Source organism: Lagenorhynchus albirostris, chromosome 1 (assembly GCF_949774975.1).
Source record: "Lagenorhynchus albirostris chromosome 1, mLagAlb1.1, whole genome shotgun sequence".
Lineage (NCBI taxonomy): Eukaryota > Metazoa > Chordata > Mammalia > Artiodactyla > Delphinidae > Lagenorhynchus > Lagenorhynchus albirostris.
Window position 1 is genome coordinate 123,352,750 of NC_083095.1, and position 27,772 is coordinate 123,380,521.

The following is a 27,772-nucleotide window of genomic DNA, read 5'->3' on the forward strand; positions in this document are numbered from 1 at the left end:
ACGAGTATGCATCAATTTGTTATTCTTATGTGGTCTTCATAATACAGTCAGGAGGGACTGCCAGGGATGCGTGGGCGCCGCGAGGTGCGTCCAGGGTCACTGGGCGCAGGCTACCAGCTCCTCCAGGGCTTGCTCACGGCGGTTGCCGTGGACCAGCAGCACCTCCTTGATCCGGTCCTGCTGGAAGCCCATGTCTCTGAACTGCTCTGAGAGGCGCAGGAACTCCCCTGCCTGAGGAACAGGAGGCAGAGAGGGCGTGGGGGACTCTGTGAGGCTGGACCTCTGCCCTGGGGAGCCCCCTCCCAGGTGGCCACTGTACATACCCTCAGAAAGCTGTGACCCCCACAGGCCAGGTGAGCCTGATCCTGGGCAGCACCTGTGGTTTTCCTGTACCTCAGTGACATGGGCTCAAACCTCCCTTCCTGTGCCAAGGAAGGGGAGCCCAGCCAGGCTGCCAGCTCTCTCTGTGCGGCTTTCCTTCCCCACTCTGGCTCACTCCTGACTCCCTGTGCTCGGGTGCTGCGCTGAGGCAGGAAGAGGAAGGCTGCATACTGGTGCCCAGAGGATGCACAGCGCAGGGTCTCTGTCCAGGCCCCAAACCCTGCCAAGGTCTCACACAGCACAGCCTCTGCCTGCCTTCCTCCTCCGGCCCCAGTGCTTGAAACTTCCCTGCCCCTCCCCACTCCTCTCCTCAGCATCTCTCTCACCCCTGCATCCCTCCCTCAGCCTCTGTGAAGACTGCTGGCCTGAGCCAACTGCCAGTTGTGGACAGGTCACATTCATCAGGCACTTAGAATGTCCTCCTACTGGGACCACAGCCACATGCATTCTGGGTTTCCAGGTAGGTGGCACACTCCCGAGCACAGAGTTCAAGCACCTTTCTGCTACCTATCTGGCTCCTGTCTGGGTGTCTGACAAGGAGTGAAAGTCAATGTTTGTTGCGTTGATTCAGTTAAATAACACTAAAGCCCTCCCTCCTGCTTTCTCCCCACCCCTTCCCCTTCCCCTTCCCCCTCCCCTACCCTATCCCTTCCCCTTCCCCTACTCCTTCCCCTTCCATTACCCCTTCCCCTTCCCTTACCCCTTCCCCTTCCCCTTGGGTCCTCTTGCCTTCCCTGTGTCCCATCTCTCTGGGCTGTCTCCTTCTCCCCAGGGCTGAGCAAGCAGGCTGTCTCCTGTGGCCCCCAGGCTGGCTCTGGCACTGGTTCTCCCCAGCACACCAGGCTCATGTGTGCACCCCACACCTCCCCTCCCCGGGGGCCCAGGCTGGAAGCCCTGCTGACCTGGCTCTCGGAGAACTGGAACATCTCCATGGCCTCATCCACCAGGCCTTCCTCGTAGCCCTGTCGCAATAGCCGGTCACAGGCGCTAAGGTAGCTGAGAAACTGGGCAGGAAAGGGGCACAGAGGGAAGGAGGTTAAGAGGGGTGGCAGGGGCAGCAGATGGGGTGGAGGAGGCACCCAAGGGCCTCGTTAAGGCTGAGCTCAGGGCCAGGCTGACTGGGCAACCTGCCACACACAACGTGGCCCCACAGACCCATGAACCAACAGAAGAGGGTCAGAGGCCTCCCCTGGGGACAGGTGAACAGCAAAGCCTCACCAACTGTCCCAAGCTGGGGGCTGGAATCCAGGAAGAAGGCTGTCAGGATGGGCTAAGGTGTTCCCAGAACCTAAGTGGGGAATAGGCCAGGGCTCAAACACGGGTATCTACCCACCACCCACTCAGGATGCTTACCCTCCCTGGTGCGCACCCACCTGCGAGAAGACAACCTCCTCTCCCACCCACAGCTGTGCACCCCACCCACCGCCAGACACATAACATCTTTGCCATCCAGGACCCCGTGGGCCCCACTCTCTGCAACAGTCCTGCACCAGCGCTGGAAAGGGGAGGGGACAGTGGAGGACCCACAGGGTGGAACATCTCTTCCAGCCACTCCCTGCCTAGCCATCAGGGGCTACTTTTGCCCTCAGGATAAAGTGCTGCCTCCCAACCCAGGTTCAGTGGCCAGCTTACCTCTGTCAGCAGCCCAGCTGCTCCCTCAGCACCCCCAGACTCCAGCACATCCAGTTCCAAGGCCAAGGCCAGCCTCACTCCTCTTCCCTGGGGAGCCTCTCACCACCCCCCATCTCCACCAGGTGCTCCCACAGCACCCCATGCTTCCCCTCACATACAGCTTTGTAATTGCTCTACTGTCTTTCTCATCTGCTTTTTGTTCCATGAGGGAAGACTTGTGTCAGTCTTGTTCACCACTGTGTTCCTAGAACCCAGCATGGCAGGCAGGCAGAAGGAGCTCAATAAATGTATGCTGTGTTTATAAAATGAATTAAGAACTACCTTCCGGGAGCTTACAGCTCAGTGGGGGCGATAAACCAGATACAGGAAAACATGAGTGCTGGGCAGATCAAAGCAGGATTTAGAATTATGGGTATAAGTGGAGGAGAAACAGGTCAGGTTTCTGCAGACCTTCAGAACTGGGCAGAAAACACAGATCATAATAGACTAATGGTTTTCAAACTGTTTTAGCTTCTGAACTGTCCAAGCACCAGGGGGCTTCAACAGTAACAGGGTAAGGTTGAAGCTGCTCTGGGAGAACTGTGGGCAGGAGGTGGAGGAAGCCCAGAGTCCAGTGCCCCCACCTCAGGGACCCTGCTCTGGGCACATTTTGAAAACCACCCAACCAAGTTCTCCTTGCACAGTTGGGAAAACTGAAGTCTAGGCAGGTCGGGCAGCTCGCCCCAGGTCCCAGGACTAGGGCTCAGATCACCTGACCTCTTGGCCAGTGCCTTGTCCATCGGGAGGCTAGCTGCTAGAGGAGGGGCTTTGAGCTGGCTTGAAAGTAGACAGCGTTTCCGAAGGTGAAAACAGGGGCAGGGTAGATGGGGGATGCTCCCTTCACCTCTTGGTTCATCGACAGCAAAGGTTCTCAGCCTTGGTGCTGACTGTAGCTACCTGGGAGCCTTAAAACTACTGGTGCCTCAGTATCACTACCCATAAACTGCTGATGCTCACCTCCAGAGGCCCTGATATGACTGGTCAGGGGGGCAGCCTGGGCACTGGGACTTTTACAGCTCTCCAGGTGATTCCTGTGTGCAGCCAAGGTTGAGAATCTCTGACTCAGTCCACACTAGTAGACCCAAGCCAGGCTGCGTATCAGAACCATGCATATCAGAACCATCTGCAGATCTTTTAAAATGATAGGGCCCTGGGCCCACTCCAGATCCACTGATTGGGACTCTGCAAAGTAGGTCCTGAGAATCTGCATTTGTAAGGATTCTCTATCTTGGTCAGTTACCAGGCCTATCTCAGGCCCCACAGTAGGTGAGGATGTCACCATCAGACTCCAGGATGGGCCCTCCAGCAGTTATTGATTATAAACACATATTCCCCTCCATTCTGTGAATGGGGAAAGTGAGGCTCAAAGAGGGGACCTGATGTGCCTAGAGTCCCATGGCAAGTCTGGGCCCGGCCTATGGACCCTCACACATGCCACCCACACCTGTCCTGCAGGCAGTCAGTAGGCACATCGATCCTTGTGGAAGGAGGGAAGGGGTGATGGACAAAGCTTATCTTTTGTATCTCTTCCTCTCTCCTTCTTTCTTCCAAGTGCCCTGTCTCTATCACCTGATGCCCCCCCTCCTGGACCATCCGTCGTTCATCTCTTTTCAAAACGATTTACTGTAGTGTTTGTCTTTCAAAGGGAGAAGGGCTGTGAACCTAAAGGAGATGCTCAGTTAATGGTGGAGCTTCACAGAACAGAGAGGAATACTAACTTGGTGGGGGAGGATAGATGAAGTCATCCAATGGCCCTTCAGGCCCACCCCTTAGTGCCTGGCCCCTGACTGCTCACTGGGAGAAGACTCACCAGGCAGGTGGTCAGTCTATGTCTGGAAACACAACGTTCCTGATGCAGTGAGATTCTCCCAGATCACCCACAGGGAGGCCAGTGCCCTGTGCTGCCTCCAGCTAACCTTCAGACTCCCACAGTGATGGCCTGAGACCCCAGCCTTGTCACAGGGTCTGGAGGGACTGAAGAGGCATGTCAGAGTCCCTACCATGGACTTGGCCCCTCACAGCCCTCCTGGACAGCTTCTTGGCCAAGGTCCTGGCTTTTCAGCGGCAGCTGAAGGTGGAGGCAACTTCTTAAATCTCAGATCAGCCTAAGGTGCTGCCCTGGAAGGTTCTCACACAGAAACTATCTGTCTCTTCAGGAACTGCCTTAGCTACAGAGAATCACTTCTCTCAAGTCACCCTCTTCCCACAACGGTGACTGACTGAAGCAGAAGTATGAAGGCCTGACCATCTCATCCCCAATTAGGACAACTCTGAAGGGCCATATGTGCTTCCAAGCTGTGGAGTTGGCTTTCACTGTGTCTACAAAGCTCAACCTCTCCCTCTACCCATCCTTGCTTCTGTCATTTCCCTTACCCAGAAGTTGTTCCCAAGGGTCTCCTTAATAAATATCCTGTATGCCAAACTCCATTGGAGTCTGCTTCCTGGGGAACCTAACCTACAATACTGGTTTTCCCCATAGCTCCTAGCTGCATCTAAACACCCAAGAAGTGCCCAGCAAATACTGATGACTAGATTGATGGATGGGTAGACGGAAAGAGAGAGAGATGGATATGGGTACAGATAAACTGTTGAGGGAAGTGGTAAGAGCTGTGCTATCCAATATGGTAGCCAGTAGCCACATGTGGCTATTTACCTTTAAATTTTAATTAATTACAATCAATTAAAATTCTCAGTCACACTAGCCACATTTCAAGTAACCACACATAGCTAGTGGCTACTGTATTGGACAACACAGGAATAAAACATCTCTCCTGCTGCAGAAAGTGTTATTGGGCAGCTCTGGAGAGATTTGTGGCTGCCCAAAGCTCCAGTCTTCTGTATCTGGGGCAGAGACTGGGACAGGAGTAGAATATTGAGACTCCCCAAGTAGGTATGGGGATTCCTGATAAACTCCTATGGAGGTGGTAGCATTAGGGTCTAGAAACTTGCTCACAACCCCCAATAATTGATTCCAAGATGAAATTCTGCCTCTAGAGAAAAACATAAAATATCTTCAAGTTGAAGATAAAAAGAGCGTGGCCACTCACTGGGCTCCAGCTCCACAGCCCCCCAGTTCTGGGTCCTCCACTCACCTGGCTCAGGCTCTGCCGCCCAGTCTTCTGTAGAGCCATGATAGCCCTGTGCAAGGGATACCCCAGGGCGACCACTGGCCCGATGAGGTCTTGCTCCTCCTGGCTCAGGGCGGACAGCAAATCAGCAGAATCAGGGTGCAATCTGTGGGTGGCGAGAGGCTGGGGCACCTGCCCAGGAGGTGGCAGGCAGGTATGCGGGCTGAGGGACTGAAACACAGACAAGTGGATGTGTCAGTTACCATGGAGGTGACAGCTGGCTAGGCAGGACATTTTTAAAGATGCCTTTATGTATCACCCTCTCTACAGAGTGTAGGGGCTAATATTGTGAGGAGCTTGGAGTCCTGCAGACCTGGATTCAAATCCCAGCTCTCCACTGTTTACTCAGTTTACTCATGTGTAAAGTGGATGCAATTATACCAGATACCTCACAGGGTTATTACAAGGCTTAAATAAGACAAGGTGAGAAAACTGATTAGCAAAGGGCCTGGCATACAGAAACTGCCAGTAGATAATACTTACTGCTTAAAACAACCCTGAAAGAGAAATATGATAGGCTCATTCTATTTTACAGATATTGAAGTCAAGGTTCAGACAACTTAATGACCTGGTAAGCAACACACTTTTGGGACCTGAACCCTACTCAGAATCAAATCCAGGGTTCTTTACCCCAAACCTTAGTAAGGGGGAAGCAGGGGTGATCTTCCCAGCCAGATCTTCCTTCTTGAGTTTGGCTGGCTGGGGCTTGGCTGGGCATGGAGTAGGGTAGGAACTGGGTACAGCTGTGGTGTTGGGGAAACCCACACAGACCCTGGACTAAGGAGGGTGGCTTCAATTGGTTTGGCTGGCATCACCCCTAACCCGTCCCCCATGAAGAAGCATCCATCTGCTAACCCCGAACATACCGCCCTGTCCCCTCCTCCCCAAGAAAAGCCTAGCTGCTGCCCTGACTTCAGGAGCAGAGTGCATGTGACATGTGAATTCCCCACCCATCCTCATCTTCTCAGGGGTTTCCCTGCTATGACCTCATCCTAGGATCTGCTCTTTACCCCAGGTGAAAAACATGCAAATCTTAGGATTTGAGTCTACTCTTGTGACCTTGAAAAAGATTCTTACCTGCTCTCTGCCTCAGTTTCCTCCCCTTCAGAACATCTGCCCCATCCTCCCCCCAACCCCGCTGTAGGATTGTTGCTAGAGTTAAATTTAATTGGGACCAGGGAAGAGCCATCCTGGCATCGGCAGCTAGTCCGTGATGTGGGCGTGGCCTGTGCAGTTTACACAGTCTCTTCTCTGTTCGCTCTAAATAACTGTGTGAGGGGTTGCTGCCCACTTTACAGGTAGAGAAGAGATGGCTCAGAGCAGTTCAGTGACTTGTCTAAGCTCACACAGCAGTGAGTGGGAAATGCCAGACCTTGAATCTGTCTTTTGGATTTAATTTCACCTTGGCCTTATTCTGTTGCATCTCCTGGCCTGACTGTGGAACTGCTGGGGGGAAGAAAGCTGTGCCTAACTGCCACCTCCTGCTACTAATCCTGACCTAACCCATCTGTTCCAGATCCAGGTTTTGTGGAGTTTGATACTTACACAATCTGGACCACTTAAAGAAAAAAGACACAGTTACAGATATAAAACTAGGTACAAGGCCTTGGAAGGAGCTAGTGAGGGGCCTGAGGCTTAGGCTTCATTGGCTTCACCATATGTTCATATCTGCTCCCAGTTCTTCTTGGTACACATCCTCTGTCCTGAAGCCTTCCCATCCTGCAGCAACCCTCACCTCTCTCTCAATACCTGATTCCTCCCACTGTACAGTGTGCTGCCTTGTCTCACACTTCCTTGCCCAACTCTCCTTGTCCTGTGCGTTTGACCTGGTCTCTTCCAACCCAGTCTCTTGAAGGAAGTAACTGTACAGTGAATATTCCTTGATTGAGCCTTCCCCTCACTCATCCTACAGTAAGCCTTGCTGGGTGGGAAGCCCTAGATCTGAGCCACATTCACTGATTCAACAGACATTCACTGAGCACCCCCTATGGGCCAAGTGTGCTGCTGGGTGCTGTGGAAACAAACATAAATGCGATCCAGTCGCTGCCCTAGAAGAATCATATTCCACTGGAAGAGACAGACAGATATTGGGTAACTACAGTTATTGTGACATGCACCCTAATAGAAGCAAAGAAGGCACAGTGAGAAACAGGGATTAGGGACCTATGAGCAGGGAATATTCTAGGCAAAGGGCCACAGGAAGGACTGCATGGTATAGGGTCAGGTGAGAGCAGGTAGGGAGGAGGCGCACGGAGAGGAGGGGACCGAGGCTTCGAACCAGGCCGGAGACCCAGACTGCGGGGGCCTCACTGCTGAGATGTGGCCTCGGCCAAGGGGGCAGTTTCCTTACCGCAACCACGGGCCTGTGGCTCCGCAGCGGGGGCACATCGCCAGCCGTGGAGGGCCGCGGGGGCAGCGCAGGGGTGCTGGGGAGCGATGGCTCGGGGCCCGGGGGTGGCACTGGGGCGCTGGGGAGCGGGAGTGCCGGGCCCAGGGGTGACGTGGGGCCAGGGCAGAGGCTCAGAGCTCGGTGGCGGATGCGGTGCAGGAGACTGCGGGGGCGGGCGGCCAGCCTGCACTCAGAGAGCCGCCGCCGCGCCCCGGCCAGCTCCGACCTCACGTCGCGCAGCACGTCCAGCGAGCACCGGTGTTGGTTCAGGCTGGGGCTCGCTGAGGAGCTGGGCTGGGGGCTGCAGGGATCCGGCTCTTCCTCCATGGCAGAGAAGGCTTCTTCCTCATCCTGGTCCTTCTCCTCCACCTCTTCCTCCTCAGGATGCTCCTGCAGTCTAGCCTCAGGACCTTCCGCTGCGGCAGGCATGGGCTCCAGCCCTTGCTCAGGGCTGACCAGCAAGAGCCAGGCGGGAGGGGCTGAAGCTGCCCCCGGGGCATCGCACTGGACCTGGCAGGGTCCCCGGACTACAGCCTCCACCCAGAAGAGTGCCCTCCTCTCCAGGCTGAAGTCATACTGCGGAAAGAAGGCTGAATGAGGCTCCGTCAGGCAAACCAGGGCCGGGGGCGCACCCCTACCTTCTGGCCTCTGGGGAACCTATTCAGGCATAGACTCACCAGGCCTGGACAGTTTCTGATTCTAAGCCCCAGGCATTCATCGCAGCCCACCCTCACCCTTAGTTTTAGCTAGCACTGGGGTGGATGGATATCAATAACAATTTAACGGCAAACTGTGCAGGAAGGACAAAGTGAGGAATAGGTTAATAGACTGAAACAGTGAAAACAAATATCTAAGTCCCTTTGCCATTCAGTATATAATTGAACAACAAGGGCTTAAAAAAATTCTCCAACAAAACTTGTTCTTAGCAAAGAAGCTTTCACTTGAGCCCAGAATCATTTGTCACTGAGCAGTTGGCTTTGGAGGCCGGCCCAGGCCTGCCAACCTCTCTGTGGAGTGGTACTTGCCCCCATCCCATTCGCTGCCATCCAAGGTTACTTTGGGGCCCAGGAAATGTAAAAATTGCTAATTTTTGTTGAACTCTACTTACTAGGTCCTAATGTTATTCCTATTTCCAGATTACCAAAATGAGGCTCAGAAAATTTGATTTGCTGGTGGTCAGATTAGTGGTGAGTGGTTGAGCTGGGATTCCTCTGTCCATCTGACTGTGGTGCTTTCTCCACTACAGATCAAGCCAACTAAAAAATAAATCTGGAGCCCACATAAATAACCTAAATTGAGAGTTTGTAAATGAGGCAAAAATAAAATATTCCCGGTACCTACCATTAAAATTTAGAACTGGAAATATAAAACTCCATTAAAAAATATAAATATTCTCAAAAGGCAATTTCAGTGCTCAATGATGGCCAGTTAAGGCTGGGGGAAGTGGTGTGTGTGGGGAAAATGGGAGGCAGAAAGGCAGACAGGCACTGCCCCCTCCCACCCCTGAATGACCCTATGTTGGAGAGAGGAACATAACTTAGCTGTTCTAAGTGTGGCTCCCTGAGTGTACCTTATTTCTCTCTGTATTCTCAGGGCCCAAGGCAGTTCTGGCCCCAAGGGCATATTTGTAATTGTGTGCAGAATAAATGGACAGAGAAAGAGATTGGAGCAAAATAAGTGGGTTGTGAAGGACAGAGGAGTGAAAAAGACAACTTCAAAACTGATGAGGCAGTCATGGAGAGAAAGAGACTGAGAGATAATGAGACAGTCAACAGGACTTAAGGAATAAAAGGATACAAAGACCCAGGCTGAACAACCAGTAAGACAGGAATACAGCCCCATCCACCAAATAAAAAAAAAAAAAGAAAGAAAGAAACGACAAAAAAATATGTTATGACAAAGGAGCAAGCTAAAAACCTACAAGACCAAATAAATGAAGATGAAATTCACAACCTACCTGAAAAATAATTCAGAGTAATGATAGTAAAGATGATCTAAAATCTCGGAAACAGAATGGAGAAAATACAAGGAATGTTTAACAAGGATCTAGAAGAACTAAAGAGCAAACAAACAGTGATGAACAACACAATAACTGAAATTAAAAATACTCTAGAAGGAATCAATAGCAGAATAACTGAGGCAGAAGAATGGATAAGTGAGCTGGAAGACAGAATGGTGGAAATAACTGTTGTGGAGCAGAATAAAGAAATAAGAATGAAAAGAATTGAGGACAGCCTCAGAGACCTCTGGGACAACACTAAATGCACTAATATTCAAATTATGGAAGTCCCAGAAGAAAAGAAAAAGAAAGGGTCTGAGAAAATATTTGAGGAGATTATAGTTGAAAACTTCCCTAACATGGGAAAGGAAATAGTCAAGTCCAGGAAGTACAGAGAGTCCCATACAGGATAAATCCAAGGAGAAACACTCAGAGACACATATTAATCAAACTATCAAAAAATAAGTACAAAGAAAAAATATAAAAGCAACAAATAACATACAAGGGAATCCCCATAAGGTTAACAGCTGATCTTTCAGCAGAAACTCTGTAAGCCAGAAGGGAGGGGCAGGACATATTTAAAGTGATGAAAGAGGAAAAGCTACAACCAAGATTACTCTACCCAGCAAGGATCTCATTCAGATTTTATTTTTTTTTAAAGAAAGGTGGCTAATGACTCTTTTTTTTTAAATTATTTTATTTTTTTATTTTTGGCTGTGTTGTGTCCTCATTGCTGCACACAGGCTTCCTCTAGTTGCAGCGAGCAGGGGCTACTCTTCATTGTGGTGCACAGGCTTCTCATTGCAGTGGCTTCTCTTGTTGCAGAGCATGGGCTCTACGCATGTGGGCTTCAGTAGTTGTGGCACGCGGGCTTTAGAGCACAGGCTCAATAGTTGTGGCGCATGGGCTTAGTTGCTCCGCAGCATGTGGGATCTTCCTGGACCAGGGATTGAACCCGTGTCCCCTGCATTGGCAGGCAGGTTCTTATGCACTGCACCACCAGGGAAGCCCTCTCATTCAGATTTGACAGAGAAATCACGAGCAAAAGCTATGAGAATTCAGCACCACCAAACTAGCTTTACAACAAATGCTAAAGGAACTTCTCTAAGTGGGAAATACAAGAGAATAAAAAGACCCACAAAAACAAACCCAAATCAATTAAGAAAATGGTAATAGGAACATATATGTCGATAATCACATTGAATGTAAATGGATTAAATGCTCCAACCAAAAGACACAGACTGGCTGAATGGATACAAAAACAAGACCCTTATATATGCTGTCTACAAGAAACCCACTTCAGACCTAGGGACACACACAGACTGAAAGTGAGGGGATGGAAAAAGATATTCCATGCAAATGGAAATCAAAAGAAAGCTGGAATACCAATTATCGTATCAGATAAAATAGACTTTAAAATAAAGACTGTTGGGGACTTCCCTGGTGGCGCACTGTTTAAGGTTCCGCCTGCCAATGCAGGAGACATGGGTTCAAGCCCTGCTCCAGGAAGATCCCACATGCCGTGGAGCAACTAAGCCTGTGCACCACAGCTATGGAGCCTGCGCTCTAGAGCCCGTGAGCCACAACTACTGAGCCTGCGTGCCACAACTACTGAAGCCTGAATGCCTAGAGCCCATGCTCTGCAACAAGAGAAGCCACCACAATGAGAAGCCTGCGCACCGCAATGAACAGTAGCCCCCGCTCGCCACAACTAGAGAAAGAACATGCACAGCAGTGAAGACCCAATGCAGCCAAAAATAAATAAATAAATACATTTATTTTTAAAAAAGAAAAAAAAATATTCCATGCAAATAGAAATCACAAGAAAGCTGGAATAGCGATACTCATATCAGATAAAATAGACTTTAAAATAAAGACTGTTGGGGGCATCCCTGGTGGCGCAGTGGTTAAGAATCTGCCTGCCAAGGCAGGGGACATGGGGTTGAACCCTGGTCCGGGAAGATCCCACATGCTGTGGAGCAACTAAGCCCGTGCACCACAATGATTGAGCCTGCACTTTAGAGCCTGTGAGTCACAACTACTGAGCCCTCATGCCACAACTACTGAAGCCTGTGCACCTAGAGACCGTGCTCCACAAGAGAAGCCACCATAATGAAGAGTAGCCCCCACTCACTGTAGTTAGAGAAAGCCCATGCACACCAACAAAGACTCAATGTAGCCAAAAACAAATAAATAAAATAAATTTTAAAAATTTATAAAAATAAATAAAAGTTTTTAAAAAATAAAAATATAAAGACTGTTACAAGAGATAAGGAAGACACTACATAATGATCAAGGAACCAATCCAAGAAGAAAACATAACAATTATAAATATTTATGCATCCAACATAAGAGCACCTCCGTACATAAGGCAAATGCTAACAGCCATAAAAGGAGAAACTGACAGTAACACAATAATAGTGGGGGACTTTTAACACCTCACTTACAATAGACAGATCATCCAGACAGAAAATAAATAAGGAAACACAAGCTTTAAATGACACAGTAGATCAGATAGACTTAATTGATATTTTGAGGACATTCCACCCAAAAGTGGAAGAATACACTTTCTTCTCAAGTGCACACGGAACATTCTCCAGAATAGATGACATCTTGGGTCACAAATCAAGCCTTGGAAAATTTAAGAAAATTGAAATTGTATCAAGCATCTTTTCTGACAACACCACCATGAGATTAGAAATCAATTACAGGAAAAAAAAACAGTAAAAAACACAAATACATGCAGGCTAAACAGTGTGCTGCTAAATAACCAAGAGATCACGAAAGAAATCAAAGAAGAAATAAAAATATACCTAGAAACAAATGACAATGAAAACGTGATGATCCAAAACCTATGGGATGCAGTTCTAAGAGGGAAGCAGTTCTAAGAGGGAAGCTCCCAGCAATTCAATCTCACCTCAAGAAACAAGAAAAATCTCAAATAAATATTCTAACCTTACACCTAAAGCAACTAGAAAAAGAAGAACAAAGAAAACCCAAAGTTAGTAGAAGGAAAGAAATCATAAAGATCAGAGCAGAGATAAATGAAATAGAAACAAAGAAAACAATAGCTAAGATCAATAAAACTAAAAGTTGGTTCTTTGAGAAGATAAACAAAATTGATAAACCTTTAGCCAGACTCATCAAGAAGAAGAGGGAGAAGACTCAAATCAATAAAATTAGAAATGAAAAAGGAGAAATTACAACTGAAACACAGAAATACAAAAGATCCTAAGAGACTACGACAAGCAACCCTATGCCAATAAAATGGACAACCTGGAAGAAATGGACAAACCCTCGGAAAAGTACAACCTTCCAAGATTGAACCAGGAAGAATTAGAAAATATAAACAGACCAATCACAGGTAACCAAATTGAAACTATAATTAAAAATCTTCCAACAAACAAAAGTCCAGGACTAGATGGCTCCACAGGCGAATTCTATCAAACATTTAGAGAAAAGTTTAGAGAAAAGTTAACACCTATCCTCAAACTCTTCCAAAAAATTGTGGAGGGAGGAACAGTCCCAAACTCATTCTATGAGGCCACCATCACCCTGATAACCAAAACCAGACAAAGATATCACAAAAGAAGAAAATTATAGACAAATATCACTGATGAACATAGATGCAAAAATCCTCAACAAAATACTAGCAAACAGAATCCAACAACACATTAAAAGGATCATACACCATGATCAAGTGGGATTTATCCCAGGGATGCAAGGATTCTTCAATATATGCAAATCAATCAATGTGATACACCATATTAACAAATTGAAGAAAAGCCATATGATCATCTCAATAGATGCAGAAAAAGCTTTTGCCAAAATTCAACACCCATTTATGATAAAAACTCTCCAGAAAGTGGGCATAGAGGGAACCTACCTCAACATAATAAAGGCCATGTACGACAAACCCACACCAAACATCATTCTCAATGGTGAAAAACTGAAAGTATTTCCTCTAAGATCAGAAACAAGACAAGGATGTCCACTCTCGCCACTATTATTCAACATAGTATTGGAAGTCCTAGCCACAGCAATCAGATAAGAAAAAGAAATAAAAGGAATAAAAATTGAAAAGAAGAAGTAAAACTGTCAGTGTTTGCCGATGACATGATACTATACATAGAAAATCCTAAAGATGCCACCAAAAAACTACTAGAACTAATCAATGAATTTGGTAAGGTTGCAGGATACAAAATTAATGCACAGAAATCTCTGGCATTCCTATACACTAACAATGAAAGAGAAATTAAGGAAACACTCCCATTTACCATTGCAACAAAAAGAATAAAATACCTAGGAATAAACCTACCTAAGGAGGCAAAAGACCTGTACTCAGAAAACTATAAAACACTGATAAAAGAAATCAAAGGTAACATAAACAAATGGAGAGAGATACCATACTGCTGGATTGGAAGAAGCAGTATTGTGAAGATGACTATACTACCCAAAGCAATCTACAGGCTCAATGCAATCCCTATCAAATTACCAATGGCATTTTTCACAGAACAAGAAATTTTACAATTAGTATGGAAACACAAAAGACCCCGAATAGCCAAAGCAATCTTAAGAAAGAAAAATGGAGCTGGAAGAATCAGGCTCCCTGACTTCACACTATACTACAAAGCTACAGTAATCAAGACAGTATGGTACTGGCACAGAAACAGAAAGATAGATCAATGGAACAGGATAGAAAGCTCAGAGATAACCCATGCACATATGGTCACCTTATCTTTGATAAAGGAGGCAAGAATATACAATGGAGAAAAGACAGCCTCTTCAATAAGTGGTGCTGGGAAAACTGGACAGCTACATGTAAAAGAATGAAATTAGAACACTCCCTAACACCATACACAAAAATAAGCTCAAAATGGATTAAAGACCTAAATGTAAGGCCAGACACTATAAAACTCTTAAAGGAAAACATAGGCAGAACATTCTATGACATAAATCACAGCAAGATCCTTTTTGACCCACCTCCTAGAGACATGGAAATAAAAACAAAAATAAACAAATGGGACCTAATGAAACTTAAAAGCTGTTGCACAGCAAAGGAAACCATAAACAAGATGAAAAGACAACCCTCAGGATGGGAGAAAATATTTGCAAATGAAGCAACTGACAAAGGATTAATCTCTAAAATATACAAATAGCTCATGCAGCTCAATATTGAAAAAACAAACAAGCCAATCCACAAATGGGTGGAAGACCTAAATAGGCATTTCTCCAAAGACATACAGATGGCCAACAAATACATGAAAAGATGCTCAACATCACTAATCATTAGAGAAATGCAAATCAAAACCACAACCTCACACCAGGCAGAATGGCCATCATCAAAAAATCTACAAACAGTAAATGCTGGAGAGGTGTGGAGAAAAGGGAACCCTCCTGCACTGTTGGTGGGAATGTAAACTGATACAGCCACTATGGAGAACAGTATGGCGGTTCCTTAAGAAAACTAAAAATATAACTACCATATGACCCAGCAATCCCACTACTGGGCATCTACCCTGAGAAAACCATAATTCAAAAAGAGTCATGTACCACGATGTTCATTGCAGCACTATTTACAATAGCCAGGACATTGAAGCAACCTAAATGTCCATCTACAGATGAATGGATAAAGAAGATGTGGCACATATATGCACTGGAATATTACTCTGCCATAAAAAGGAACGAAATTGAGTTATTTGTAGTGAGGTGGATGGACCTAGAATCTGTCATACAGAGTGAAGTAAGTCAGAAAGAGAAAAACAAATACCATATACTAACGCGTATATATGGAATTTTAAAAAGCGGTACTGATGAATCTAGTGGCAGGACAGGAATAAAGACGCAGATGTATAGAACGGACTTGAGGGCACAGGGGGAGAAGGGGAAGCTGGGATGAAGTGAGAGAGTAGCATGGACATATATACACTGCCAAATGTAAAATGGATGACTAGTGGGAAGCTGCTCCATAGCACAAGGAGATCAACTTGATGCTTTGTGACGACCTAGAGGGATGGGATAGGGAGGGTGGGAGGGAGACTCAAGAGGGAGCGGATACGGGGATATATATATACATATAGCTGATTCACTTTGTTGTACAGCAGAAACTAACACAACATTGTAAAGCATTTATAGTCCAATAAAGATGTGAAAAAAATATACCAGCACTTGTGATTTGTGGAAGCTAAGCAAGATGATTCTAAATTTCAATATGAAAAACAAACCAATAAGAATAGCCAGAAAAACTCTGGGGACAAAAAGAGAAATAAAGGGGACTGGCCCTACCAGCTGTTAATATATATTATAAAACCTCAATAATTAAAGCTAAGGCACTGGCACAGATAGACTAAAGGTACAGAACAGAAAGTCCAGAAATAGAAATTAATATCTATGGGACTTAGTAAATAATAAGGTGGCATCTCAAGCAATGGGAAGAAGATGGTGTTAGTCAAAAACGGTGTTAGTCAGCTGAAAGGAAATAAAGTTGGATCCATCCTCACATCATACACGAGGGTGAATTCCAAAAGGATCAAAGATTCAATTTTATGAAATGAAACCATAAAAGTACTAGGAGAAAACAGGAGAGAAATCCTCTATAACCTCAAGTGGGAAAACATTTCTCTGAATTGAAATTGAGAAGCCATGAAAGTACACACACGCACATGTGAAAATCTGCATGGCAAATATACCCCATAAGCAAGGTCAAAGGCAAATGACAACTGGAAGGAAAACAGCTCTGATAACACAGACTAATATAGGAGTGCCTAGAAATAGATAAGAAAAAGACCAACAGCCCAACAGGGAAATGGACAAAAGATATGGACAGTCCACAGAAAAGGGAATACAGATGGCTCTTAAACACGTGAAAAGCTGCTCAACCTCACTAAGGATAAGAGAAAGGCAAAATAAAACTACACTGAGATACGATTTGCCTATCCCTGGGCAAAGATCCAAAATCTTATGACTCTCTGTTGGGGAGTGGAGCTGAGGTATAGGCCCCTTGTAGAGCGTTGGTTGGATGTAAGTCAATATAACCCTTATGGAGAGCAATATGGCAACACACTTCAATTCAAAAGGACATCTGCATAGTCTTTCCCTGCAGCATTGTTTGTAATGGCAAAACACTGGGAAGAACCTAAGTGTCCATCAAGAGGGGATTCATTCAATAAAGTACGATGTATTCATTTAACGCAATACAGTGAAAAACAAAGTGAAGAAGCTTTCTATGTATTGATATAGAAGGTGTTAAAATATATTAGGTGAAAAAAATCAAGACAAACAGTGTCTATAAAATGCTACCCTTGGTGTAAAAAAGGAGGAAATAGCTGTATTTGCTTTTATATACACACATAAGAATCTCCAGAAGAATACATTTTAAAAAATGAGTAACAGAGGTCACCAGTGAGGTGGGGACACGACAGATGGGAAGGTGTCAGTGGAAGGCTTTTCACTCTTTCAGGGTAGGCAAACTGTCTGGGAGCCAAACCGACCTCCAACCTTGTTTTTATAAATAAAGTGTTATTGGAACACAGCCATACCCATCCACTACTTTCTGTAATGTCTATGGCCCTTTCTCCCTACAACAGCAGTGTTAAGTAATTGCCAGTTTTTACTATCTGGTTCTTTACAGAAAATGTTTGTTGACCCTTGTGCTATACCTATATATACATATATATACATGTATATATATGTATTTCATTTCAAACTGTATGAATATATTTTCTTTCTAAAAATTTTAATTGACAAAAGGGAAATTAACTCTGATTAAAGGGATGATAAAACTATGATGAAACAACAAAACACAGACTTGTTGAGGCTCCTTGGGAAGGCAGTAGGGTACAGGGAGTGGACATGGGCTTTGGGGTCTGATCACGTTGGAGTCCTGGCTGTGTCACTTACAAGCCACATGACCCTGTTGGTCACCTGGGTGGAAACTTTGGTTTCCTGTGCCATGGGGAAGGAACACCCACCTGCTAAATGGGTCATAAAAATGAGAGAGAAGAGTGAACGTATAAAGAGCACCTAGCATGGGCCTGGTGCATAGCAGGTGCTCAATAAATGGTAGCTATTTTTTTCTTTTTTTCTCTTAGGCCACTACAGGTTCATCTGATAATCTAACTACTAGCTATAACATTGTTGCTATGGGAAAATGTGTTTCAAGTTCCAAACACTGGGAATATAGCCCAGTACATTTGGAAGACTGACCAGGAGAGGCTGTAAATCATACTTGGAGTCTCTATTTGATTATTTGCCACAGCAGTGAAAGAAATGGAGGCTCAGGAAGGGAAACAGGCACAAGGGAGTACAGATGCCCACCCTGAGAACAGGAGGCAGAGCCGGGGCCAGCACATGGGCTAGGACACTAGACATAGACTTGGCAGAAGGGTACACACTTCTGCTTCGAGGAGAAATAACCTTCAGAATAGCCTCTTCCCAGCTTGCCTTGAGCCCAGCAGAGAGGGAAAAGTTGTGATAGTCTACCTCCCCTGGAGTTTAGTAAAGCAAGTTCCTCTTCCCAACAATACAGGCTCTACTGCCAGAGGGCCCACAGCACAGGCTGCCTGGGGAGAGCAAGAGCTCCTGCCCCACAGAGCGTGGGTCACTGGACACTGTGCTCTGGGCTTTACAAAGCTTATTTCTGTTCTGGGTCCTAAGGAGCTTAAGTGCAACTCCAGGGTCTGCAGATAAGTCTCCTGCTCCTGTCCCCAGAGGCCACTCATGCCTCTCTACCTGACCCTCCCCAGGCCTCTCCTTCCTGGACTATGCTCTCTACACCTCACTTCCCACAACCCTTTTTTTTGCCCTCGAACATTATCAGTCTGATGGCTCTCATGTTCCAATCCTTCTCTTAGCTATCAGGAAATGATCTAGAGTCAGGACCTGGGTTTTAGTCCTGCCACTGCCACTATCTTTGGACAAATCATTCCCCTTCTCTGAGCCTCAGGTCCTCATATGCAAAAGTGAATGAGAGCTGAACTAGATCCTCAAACTTTCCTACAAAGTTAGCCCACACAGCGCTGACTGAGGACACAAGAGCCCGAGGACTCAGTCCCAAGAGACCCAACACCAGCTCCACAGTTCTCTGCAAGCCTTTTCTTTCCTTTTTTAAAAATTCATGTGAATTTTGCCTTCTACCCCATGATACATCTGTGTTATAATATAAATGCAATAGGTTTCCTCCTAAATCTTCAAGTAAATTTGACTCACTTGGAAGTTAAATAATCATGTTTATCCTGAGGGTATGTGATACCACCATATATACTGGGTGCATATCCCAGTGTGTGAGCTGTGGGGCAAGGGGTGCCTCAAGGGTGCCCCCAGGGTAGATGTGCTTTGGGTCTGTGGAATAGTAATCCATTCTGATGTGTCCCATGTAACTGTCTGCATTTTAATGGAGGATTCTGGAGATAGTATCTTAGCCCAACTAAGTGATTCTAATGGTGGAATTTTAGAATTGGCAGCAGGCTGATAGAGAACAGAGGAATTGGAGCATCCTTGCTACGACTCTCAGTTACTCTATATAGGCAACATTCCAGTTATTCTAAACTTAAAATAAGACCCACTAAATAGCCCCCAACACCAGGACACTAGCCTTCTTCAGGAAATATCTTTTCCTCTTGGGTTATTTCCGAACTTCCTAGAATATACCAGAACAGGACTGGCTGCCAGTTAAAATCAAGGAACAAGGGACCTAATGAGGCTCAGCATCAGACCCAGAGACCCAGGGATGAGAAGACAGAAAGAGAGATATACTTACCATAGAACCCAGCAGAAGCTCCCTGCAGTCTGGGACACTGAGCTCTGGCCCAGGGAGGGGCTCTGTGCCTATCACAAAGCCCTTGGGCACCTTGAAGGGGACACCATCCAGGGCATTCATTCTGTCAGAGGAAGATGGTGGAGATGGCTGAGCAGGGCTGGGGCAGGCCTCCTGCTGGCAAGGAGAGAGCGAATTCCTGAGGACCAGGCTCAGGTCTCAAATGGCTCACTGCTCTCCTATGTGGTGACTTCGCTGAGCCCCACAGAGCCAGGAAGGGAAAGGCCCGTGCTGCCTAAGGGAGGAAATGAATAAAACAAGAGCATTCAAACCGACAGCAACTGACTATTTCATGTTTAAGTTTTGCTCTCTAGACCACTGTTTCCCAAAACACGGTTTGCAACACTAGTTCTAAAGCATTTCATCAAGTTTGCACCCAAATGGTTAAGAAAGAAATATCAAACTACACAAACTCTTCCAGAAAAGAAGGCATACATCCTAACTTGTTTTGATTTCATCATCACCTTAATACCAAACCTGGGGGCTTCCCTGGTGGCGCAGTGGTTAAGAATCTGCTTGCCAATGCAGGGGACATGGGTTCAAGCCCTGGTCCAGGAAGATCCCACATGCTGTGGAGCAACTAAGCCCACGCACCACAACTACTGAGCCCGCGAGCCACAACTACTGAGCCTGCCCGCCTAGAGCCCGTGCTCCGCAACAAGAGAAGCCACCGCAATGAGAAGCCCGCACGCCACAGGGAAGAGTAGCCCCTGCTCGCCGCAACTAGAGAAAGCCTGTGTGCAGCAATGAAGACCCAATGCAGCCAAAAAATAATTAATTAATTAATTTTTTTTAATGTTAAAAAAAAAAACCAAACCTGACAAGAAGATTAGAGGCTGATATTTCATGAAAATAAATGCAAAAATCTTATCAAAAATAATTATGGATAGAAAAATACAATACTGCCAGGTTGAGTTTATTTCAGGAATGAGAGACTGGATTAACATTCCAAAATTAATCAATGGGAATAAAGATAAATATCAATAGAATAAAAATGAAAAAGTGTATAATTAGCTATCTCCATAGATGCAGAAAAAGCACTTGATAAAATCAATATCCACTCATGATTTTAAGAAACAATAAACCATTTTTAGCAACTTAAGAATAGAAGAGAATTTCCTTAACCTAACAAAGAAAATCTCTAAAGCATTTAAAGCAAACATCCCACTTAATGGTGAAATATTAAAATATACCCCTAAGATTGGAAATGAGACAAAGATGTCCCCATCATCTCTTCTGTTCAACACTGCACTGGAGGTACTAGCCTGTGCAAAAAGAGAGGGAAAAATAAAACAAAAGTATAAGGATTGGAAAGAAACCAACCCACCATTATTTCTAGATCACATATTTATATGTAGAAAATCCAAAAGAATAGTAAGGTAATTTAGCAAGTCTTTGGATACAAGGTCAATATACAAAAATCTATTGTATTTCTACATAAAAAAAACAAACCACATAAATGTTATCTTTTAAAAATTTCGTTAGAGTTTGGGATTGACATATACACACTGCTATATTTAAAACAGATAACCAACAAGGACCTACTGTTTAGCACAGGGAATGCTGCTCAATATTCTGTAATAGTCTAAATGGGAAAACAGTTTGAAAAAGAATAGATACATGTATATGTATAACTGAATCACTTTGCTGTTCACCTAAAACTAACACAACATTGTTAATCAACTATGCTCCAATATAAAATAAAATTTTTAGAAAAATTTTTAAAGAATTTTTAGAGATTGATACCATTTACATTAGCATTAATTACCTAGGACTCAATCTAACACAAGATTTATAAGACTTCTACACAGAAAACTATAAAACATTAGATTAAATGGAGGAACATACCACGTTCATGGCTTGTAAGACTCAATATTGTAAATATATCAATTCTCCCTGAATTGATTTATAGATCCCACGTATCAAAATTCCACCACATTTTTTGGTGTAAATTGGCAAACTAATTCTAAAATTTAAATAAAATGCAAAGGGCCAAGAAAAGCCAAGACAATCATGAAGAAGAAGCAACACAGTTGAAGATTTATACTATCAGATGTCAAGACTTAGTTTAAAGTGAAAGCAATTAATACAGTGTGGTATTGACATAAGAGCTTACAAAGAGACCAATAGAACAGAAAAAAAAAGTCCAGAAACAGATCCACACATATATGGATCCTTGATTTATGACAAAACTGGCCCTGCAAAGCAGTAGGAAAATGAAGGTCTTTTAAATAAATGGTTCTGGACCAACTGGATATTCACCTAGAAAAAAAAAATCTTGACCTCTACCTCATATCATAAACAAAGGTCAATTTCAGATAGACTGTACATCTAAATGTGAAAGGTAAAAAAAGCATGAAGATAAAATAGGAGAATATATTTATGGCCTTAGAAAAGGCAAACATTTCATAAAAGGTTACAAAAAAGACTAACCATAAAGGAAATACTGATAAATTGAGTTACATTAAAGTTAAGAACTTCCATTCATCACCATACCATTAAGTGAAAAAGCAAATCACAGAGGGGGAAAAGATATTTGTAGCACACATATCTGACAAAGTACTCATATCCAATATATGCAAAAAACTTCTACAAATCAATAAGAAAAAGATCCCAAAATAGGCAAGAGATTTTAACAGGCACCTCACAAAAGAGAATATCCAAATAGCCAATAAACATGTAAGTTGTTTAACCTCATTAGTCATCAGTGAACTGCAAAATGAAACAATGAGATAACACTACACACACACGCACACACACACACACACGAAGAGTTAAAATTTTTAAAAGCCTAACAATATCAAGTGTTGATGAGGTTGTGGAATATCTGGAACTCTCGTGCACTGTTGGTGAGAAAGTCAATTATTATTAGTCAACAATATCTACTAAAGCTGAAATCTAAGCATTAAAAATTCACACATAGCTTCTGAGCCTTTTGGCTAAGATCAAGTGTAGTAGCTGTTAGTTTAATTATATTCACAACAGCCAGGGATTTGCTTTTTTATGTATTTTAGACCACATTAAATATTCTTGCCTTAAAAAACAAAGCAAAACTCATTCACATAATTCAATTTCATGACTGCCTATAATATACACTTAAATCTAGACTCCTGACCACAGTCTGGCATTTTGCAAATAATCAGGGCTTAGCAGGGAGCCCACACCAGGGAGTGGCTCCCTGGCTCAACACAATGTCATCCCTACCAGGATGGTGCAAAGCCCTGCTGTTCGGGGTCACTGGGGTCATCACCACACCCACATGAGAGCCTCATGTGAGGAGGTAGAGTCGATAATCTGAGTGCAGAGAGGTCAAATGAGGCCAGATGGGCAAATCCTTTAATTCCCTCATTTCTACTCTCTGCCCTCTTTTGTCAGTGTCTTACTGTATGTAAGACTCAAAAGGCTTCTCCACCCCATGTTGGGAGATAGTTTCCCATCATATTGGCATTGAGTCTTTATGCTACAAGATCAGACAGCTTTCAGTGTGATCAGTAAGTTATCTGCCCCATCAACCTGTTCCTACAGGGGACCTTTGAGTGTAGGGAGTTGTAGGGGATACATGAAAGTTAGGAAGTTTTGGCACTCTCAGATTTATTGTTCACATTTTCAGCTATCATTAGAATTCTTAGCTATGGGGAAGGACCACAGTTGTGCTGAGTCCCAAGTGTGAACTGCCTGTCCAATGAGCAAGTACAGGGCCAGCCTCCTGCTTCCTTCCCTCTGCCCCAGCACCTGCATCCTAACAGATATTCTCTACTCAGCATTATACTTGCTTCTAGAGTAATTTAAGAGTTTGAGGATTCTGGAAACACCTCTTAATAGCAGCAAGGGCTACAGTGCAAGACGTGATCTAGTTAGAACATATTCTAAAATGACGGTCACATCTGCATCTGCTAAATACAAAATAAGAGGTACAGATCATTAAGTGATGATATTCTTCAGAGGGAGGAGAATATTCTAGTTCTTATGGGGGGTTGGGGAAACTTCAGGAAAGATGGGACTTGATCTGGACCCTGGAGGGTGGGAGAACAGCCTGTGAGCAGGGAAAAGGCTGAGTGGAGAGCATAACTCCAGGGAGAGAACAGCTTAAGCCAGGGAGCAGAGGCAGGGCAGAGTGAGGGGGAGACAAGCTGCTTGACTCAAGTATATCCTTTGTGCTGAGAAGCTGTCTGCAGTAAGATCGAAGGGGTAGATTGGGGTGGAGCTGGGGAGGGTGCTGAACTTCAGGCTGAGTGCTAATCCCATTCAGTAGGCAGAGAAAGCCCTGAAGGGGTCTGAAGGGATGGGGTGAGGGTGGGACAATGGGGATATTAGGAAAGCCAGTCTGCATGCTTCAACAAACTGCATAATCCAGGACCTTTCCATCAGCAGTCCATGGGTCTGTGCCCATATGGCCACATCTGAGCCTGGGGCAAGGGGCTGGGTAGGTGGGGATTGTAGTAATTGGTCTACATGGAGTCCCCACAATGACACTAGTATTATTTTCTAAAGGTGTCCACTATCCTCCCAAAATGACTTCATCCTTGCCCATAGCTTCAATAATCTAATACTCACACATTAAATTCTCCAGTGCTCTTCTAAGATCAAACTCACAACACAACTGCCCTTGAGGCATGTCCTCCAAGATGTCTCAAGGGTGCCTCAGACTCAACATACCCAAAGTGAACTCTGATCTTCCCCTCCCCCAAACTGCTCCTCCTCCTCCAGTATTCCTTGTCTCAAGGAACATCTAAGGGGCACACAAGCTTGGGACTCACCCCTGATACTTTCTTCTCCTTCACTGCCACCCATCTCAAATCCCTGCCAGGTTTTCTCTCCTAAATCTCTGGAATCTAGCCATTTCATGCTACCTCCACTGCTACCGTGGAAATCCAAGCCCCCATTATCTCTCACTCAGACAACTGATGTCCATGTATCCTCTCATGCCTTATGATTCTGTTCCACATACTGGGATGAAAATGATCATTTCAAAACAGCAAACTAAGCCATTTCCACTGTTTAAAAGCCTCCAGTGGTTCCCACCTACTCTCAGAGTAAAAGTAAACTCCTGACAAGGGATTCTAAAGCCTTACAGTGTCTGGCCCCTTCTCCTTCACTTGCTTACTCTAGCCATGATGGCCTTCAACTTGCCTTGGTCTCCTGGCCCCCCAGAGGGCCTTTGTGGATGCTGCTCCAGATACTTGCTATGCTCCTCTTTGTCTCTTCCCACTAGTTAATTCTTCAGAGCTCTGCTAAACAGCATTTCCTCAAAAAAGCTTTCCCTGACACCCAAACTTGAATCAATCCAACTAGTACGTTGGTTTTCAAGATTTTTTTCTACTGTGCCCCACAGAATGAAATATATTTGACTTTGTGACCTAGCATATACATACATAAACTGAATGAATTCTTACCCTTACTATATGATACACAGATATTTTGTATTATTTCACCTAAAAGCATTACAGAACACTGTTTGAGGGAAAAAAAGGGTGGGAGGCCTAATCAATCTAATGGAACCGTAGCTCTCCTTCAAAGCACTTGGCACATTTTTTATGATTGTTGGATTAATATCTATCTCCCTCAAAACCTGCATTAGGGAGTATTTGGTATTTTGCTCACCATTAGAGCCCTTGTACTTATTAGCAAATTATCTGAGCCTCAACAGGCACTTAAAAAAATTTGAACAGTGAAAAATATAAATTTGTGACTAAGTACTTTTTCTTTGTAGTGCTTATCACAATTATAACTGACTTTAATTATCTGTATAATCATTAAGCTTCTCTACTCTACACTAACTGCAGGAGGGCAGGAATCCTGTCTGTTTGCCCCCTTTTTATGTCTCCAACATTTAACATTGTACCTCGAAAATGGTAAATAGAAATCATTTCCCAAGAACACTGTTCAAATCCTGGTAACCACATTCCGGCAAGAATGAGTTAAGGAAGTTGGAAAATGTCTACTGCTCTGCATAGTAATCCACTCTAACACCAATTGCCTCAAAGACTTCAATCTTTGCTTCAGAGACTATGAAAAACCCAGTTTATTCCACAAAGCAAATGGAAACAAATTCTTCATGGATAGCCAGGTGTGGCAAGTCGGGATCTACTGATGCGTGCACTCAAAAGGAAAAAGTTAATTATGTGGGAACAGCTTATTTGTTATAAGCAATTTTTTAAAAAAACTTAGCTAGAAATGCTTGGAAATGTAATCTCTAGTTCCTAAATTCTACCACAGCTACTACTTCACAGCATTCACATTCCTTCTATATATATTATTCTTATTTGAATGGAACAAGACATATTTTGTACTTACCTTGTAATTCCCAGGATAGCTTCTTTGTAGACAAAACTTGTAGAAGTGAATTGCTACAACAGATGGTATAATCTCAGCTAAGCTTCTTGATACATCCTTGCACGAAAGTCACGTGGACATAGGAACATGAATGGTTTTAAAGTGATTAAGTTGGGTGGCTGTAGCAAATTCTTTGACATCATAAACTCAGGCACTCCCGTTGAACACTCTTAGTATTTAACATACAACTAATCTCTTTCATTTTCCAATCTTCCCTGTATTTACCTAATTTCTTAAAAATAAACGCTTTTGTTAGAGTTTCTCACATATCCAGGGTCTCCTGGAAATTTGTCAAGATAAACAAATTTCTTGCATATACGACATGATGAATCAACACATTTCTAGTTAGTCTTTGAAAGAGTTTAATTCTCTATTTTCATTAATTTATGTTCAATACATAGAGAATATAGGTATAGGTCAGGGATAGGAAATGTGCAAGATAAACTTGGAACAGAATACTGGGATTAAGTGGGAACTCAGGAGTGGAGTTAAAAGAGGCTCCCACTGGCCAAAGGTGAGGCAATCAATAAAAAAAGATAAAAACAATGGACTAAAAGACAAATACATTTAGATCTGAGTTCATAATGATACTTAAAAAAAATTCACTGGTAACTTTTGGAGGATGCTATGGAACTACCTCATTATTTTGAAAACTAGTAAATAAAATCATGTGTTTATTTTTTTGCCTTTTCTATACAAATTGTACCCCAGGGTAACCAAATAGTTGATGAGGGGATGTTTCTCCTTTTAGTATATTCCAGCTGATAATTAAAGAAATAAGGGCATAATTAAACGATCACTATTTTGCAAATCCAAATGAGTGTGTCTAGGTCTTGAATGTCAATGGCTGCTAAGATCACAAACTAAGACAACCAATTAGTCCTCCTAAACGGAGTACACACCAGGTCTATGAAATACTCTTGCCAGAAAATCCCGATCTTAATGTCATCAAACCTTTAGATCAGAGTGGTCCAATAGAAACATGTGAACCACATGTGTAATTGTACATGGCAAATCAAACTCAATTTCAGTTCAAACTCAATTTCAAGTCCCCAGTAACCATACATGGCTACCATATTAGACAGTACAGCTCTGTCTAATCATTATATTATAGGAATAGAGGAACATGTAATCACAAGGATGCAGTTAGCAAAATCCAGACTGGGAACTCTTTAGGAAAAAAATGATCTGATTTCTTCAAGTAATAAACTGCAAGGGAGTGAAAGTGCAACAGTACATAGGAAGAAGGAAAGAGAGACCTATGGGTTATCAGAAACTTAAGAGACACATCAACCAACAACAATGCATAGATTGCATCCAGATCTTGATTTGGAACAAAGTGTAAAACACACATTTATGAGATAATTTAAACATTGACTGAATATTTGATGATACTAAGGAGTTATTCATTTCTTTAGGTGCAATAATAGCAGTGGTTAAATTTTTTAAATGTCTTAGAGCTACATAAACACCTATGAAGTAATATGGCATCTGAGATTTGCCTCAAAATAATCCAGTGTGATTGGTAGGGGTACAGATAAAACAAGATTGGTCAAGAGTTGACCATTATTTGAAGCCAGATGATGAAAAAAATTATACCATTCTCTTTACTTTTTAATATTTGAAATTTTCCACAATTAAAAAGACTGTAGGATAAGATTACAATGATACTGTCCATATTCTCAGGAGTACAATTCATTAAAGACACTACTATAAGTCTTTCTTGGGACGTCCCTGGTGGTCCAGTGGGTAAGACTCCAAGCTCCCAGTGCAGGGGGCCCAGGTTCGATCCCTGATCAGGCAACTAGATCCCGCATGCCTGCCACGACTAAGAGTTTGCATGCCGCAACTAAGAAGCCCGCATGCAGCAACTAAAAAGATCCCACACACCCCAACGAAGATCCTGCATGTTGCAACTAAGACCCCCGGAGCAGCCAAAATAAGTAAATATATATTTTTTAAAAGTCTTTCTTTCTGAACCTATAAAGCAGGGGTCCCCAACACACCCCACATCCCACCCCCCGCCCCCGGGCTGCACAGCAGGAGGTGAGCAGCGA

At 44.0% G+C, this 27,772-nt stretch overlaps 1 protein-coding gene and 1 pseudogene across 2 annotated transcripts; one reads left to right on the top strand and one right to left on the bottom strand.

Moving 5' to 3' along the window:
* UBAP1L (ubiquitin associated protein 1 like) lies at window positions 1-27,685 on the bottom strand. Of its 2 annotated transcripts, none has more exons than XM_060152019.1 (7): window positions 25,677-27,679; window positions 20,576-20,647; window positions 19,326-19,617; window positions 7,531-8,145; window positions 5,145-5,351; window positions 1,284-1,385; window positions 1-231 (listed from the first exon to the last, which is right to left on the bottom strand). In XM_060152019.1, exons 3-7 carry the CDS (start codon window positions 19,443-19,445, stop codon window positions 97-99), a joined length of 1,179 nt encoding a protein of 392 aa, XP_060008002.1. In that variant the 5' UTR covers window positions 19,446-19,617; window positions 20,576-20,647; window positions 25,677-27,679; the 3' UTR covers window positions 1-96. The 2 variants fall into 2 exon arrangements, 1 of the variants encoding a protein (XP_060008002.1); XR_009541060.1 differs by having other exon boundaries at window positions 184-231; window positions 1,284-3,714; window positions 25,677-27,685.
* On the top strand, window positions 22,302-22,403 carry LOC132504774 (U2 spliceosomal RNA; annotated as a pseudogene).
* Window positions 27,686-27,772: the final 87 nt, after the last annotated feature.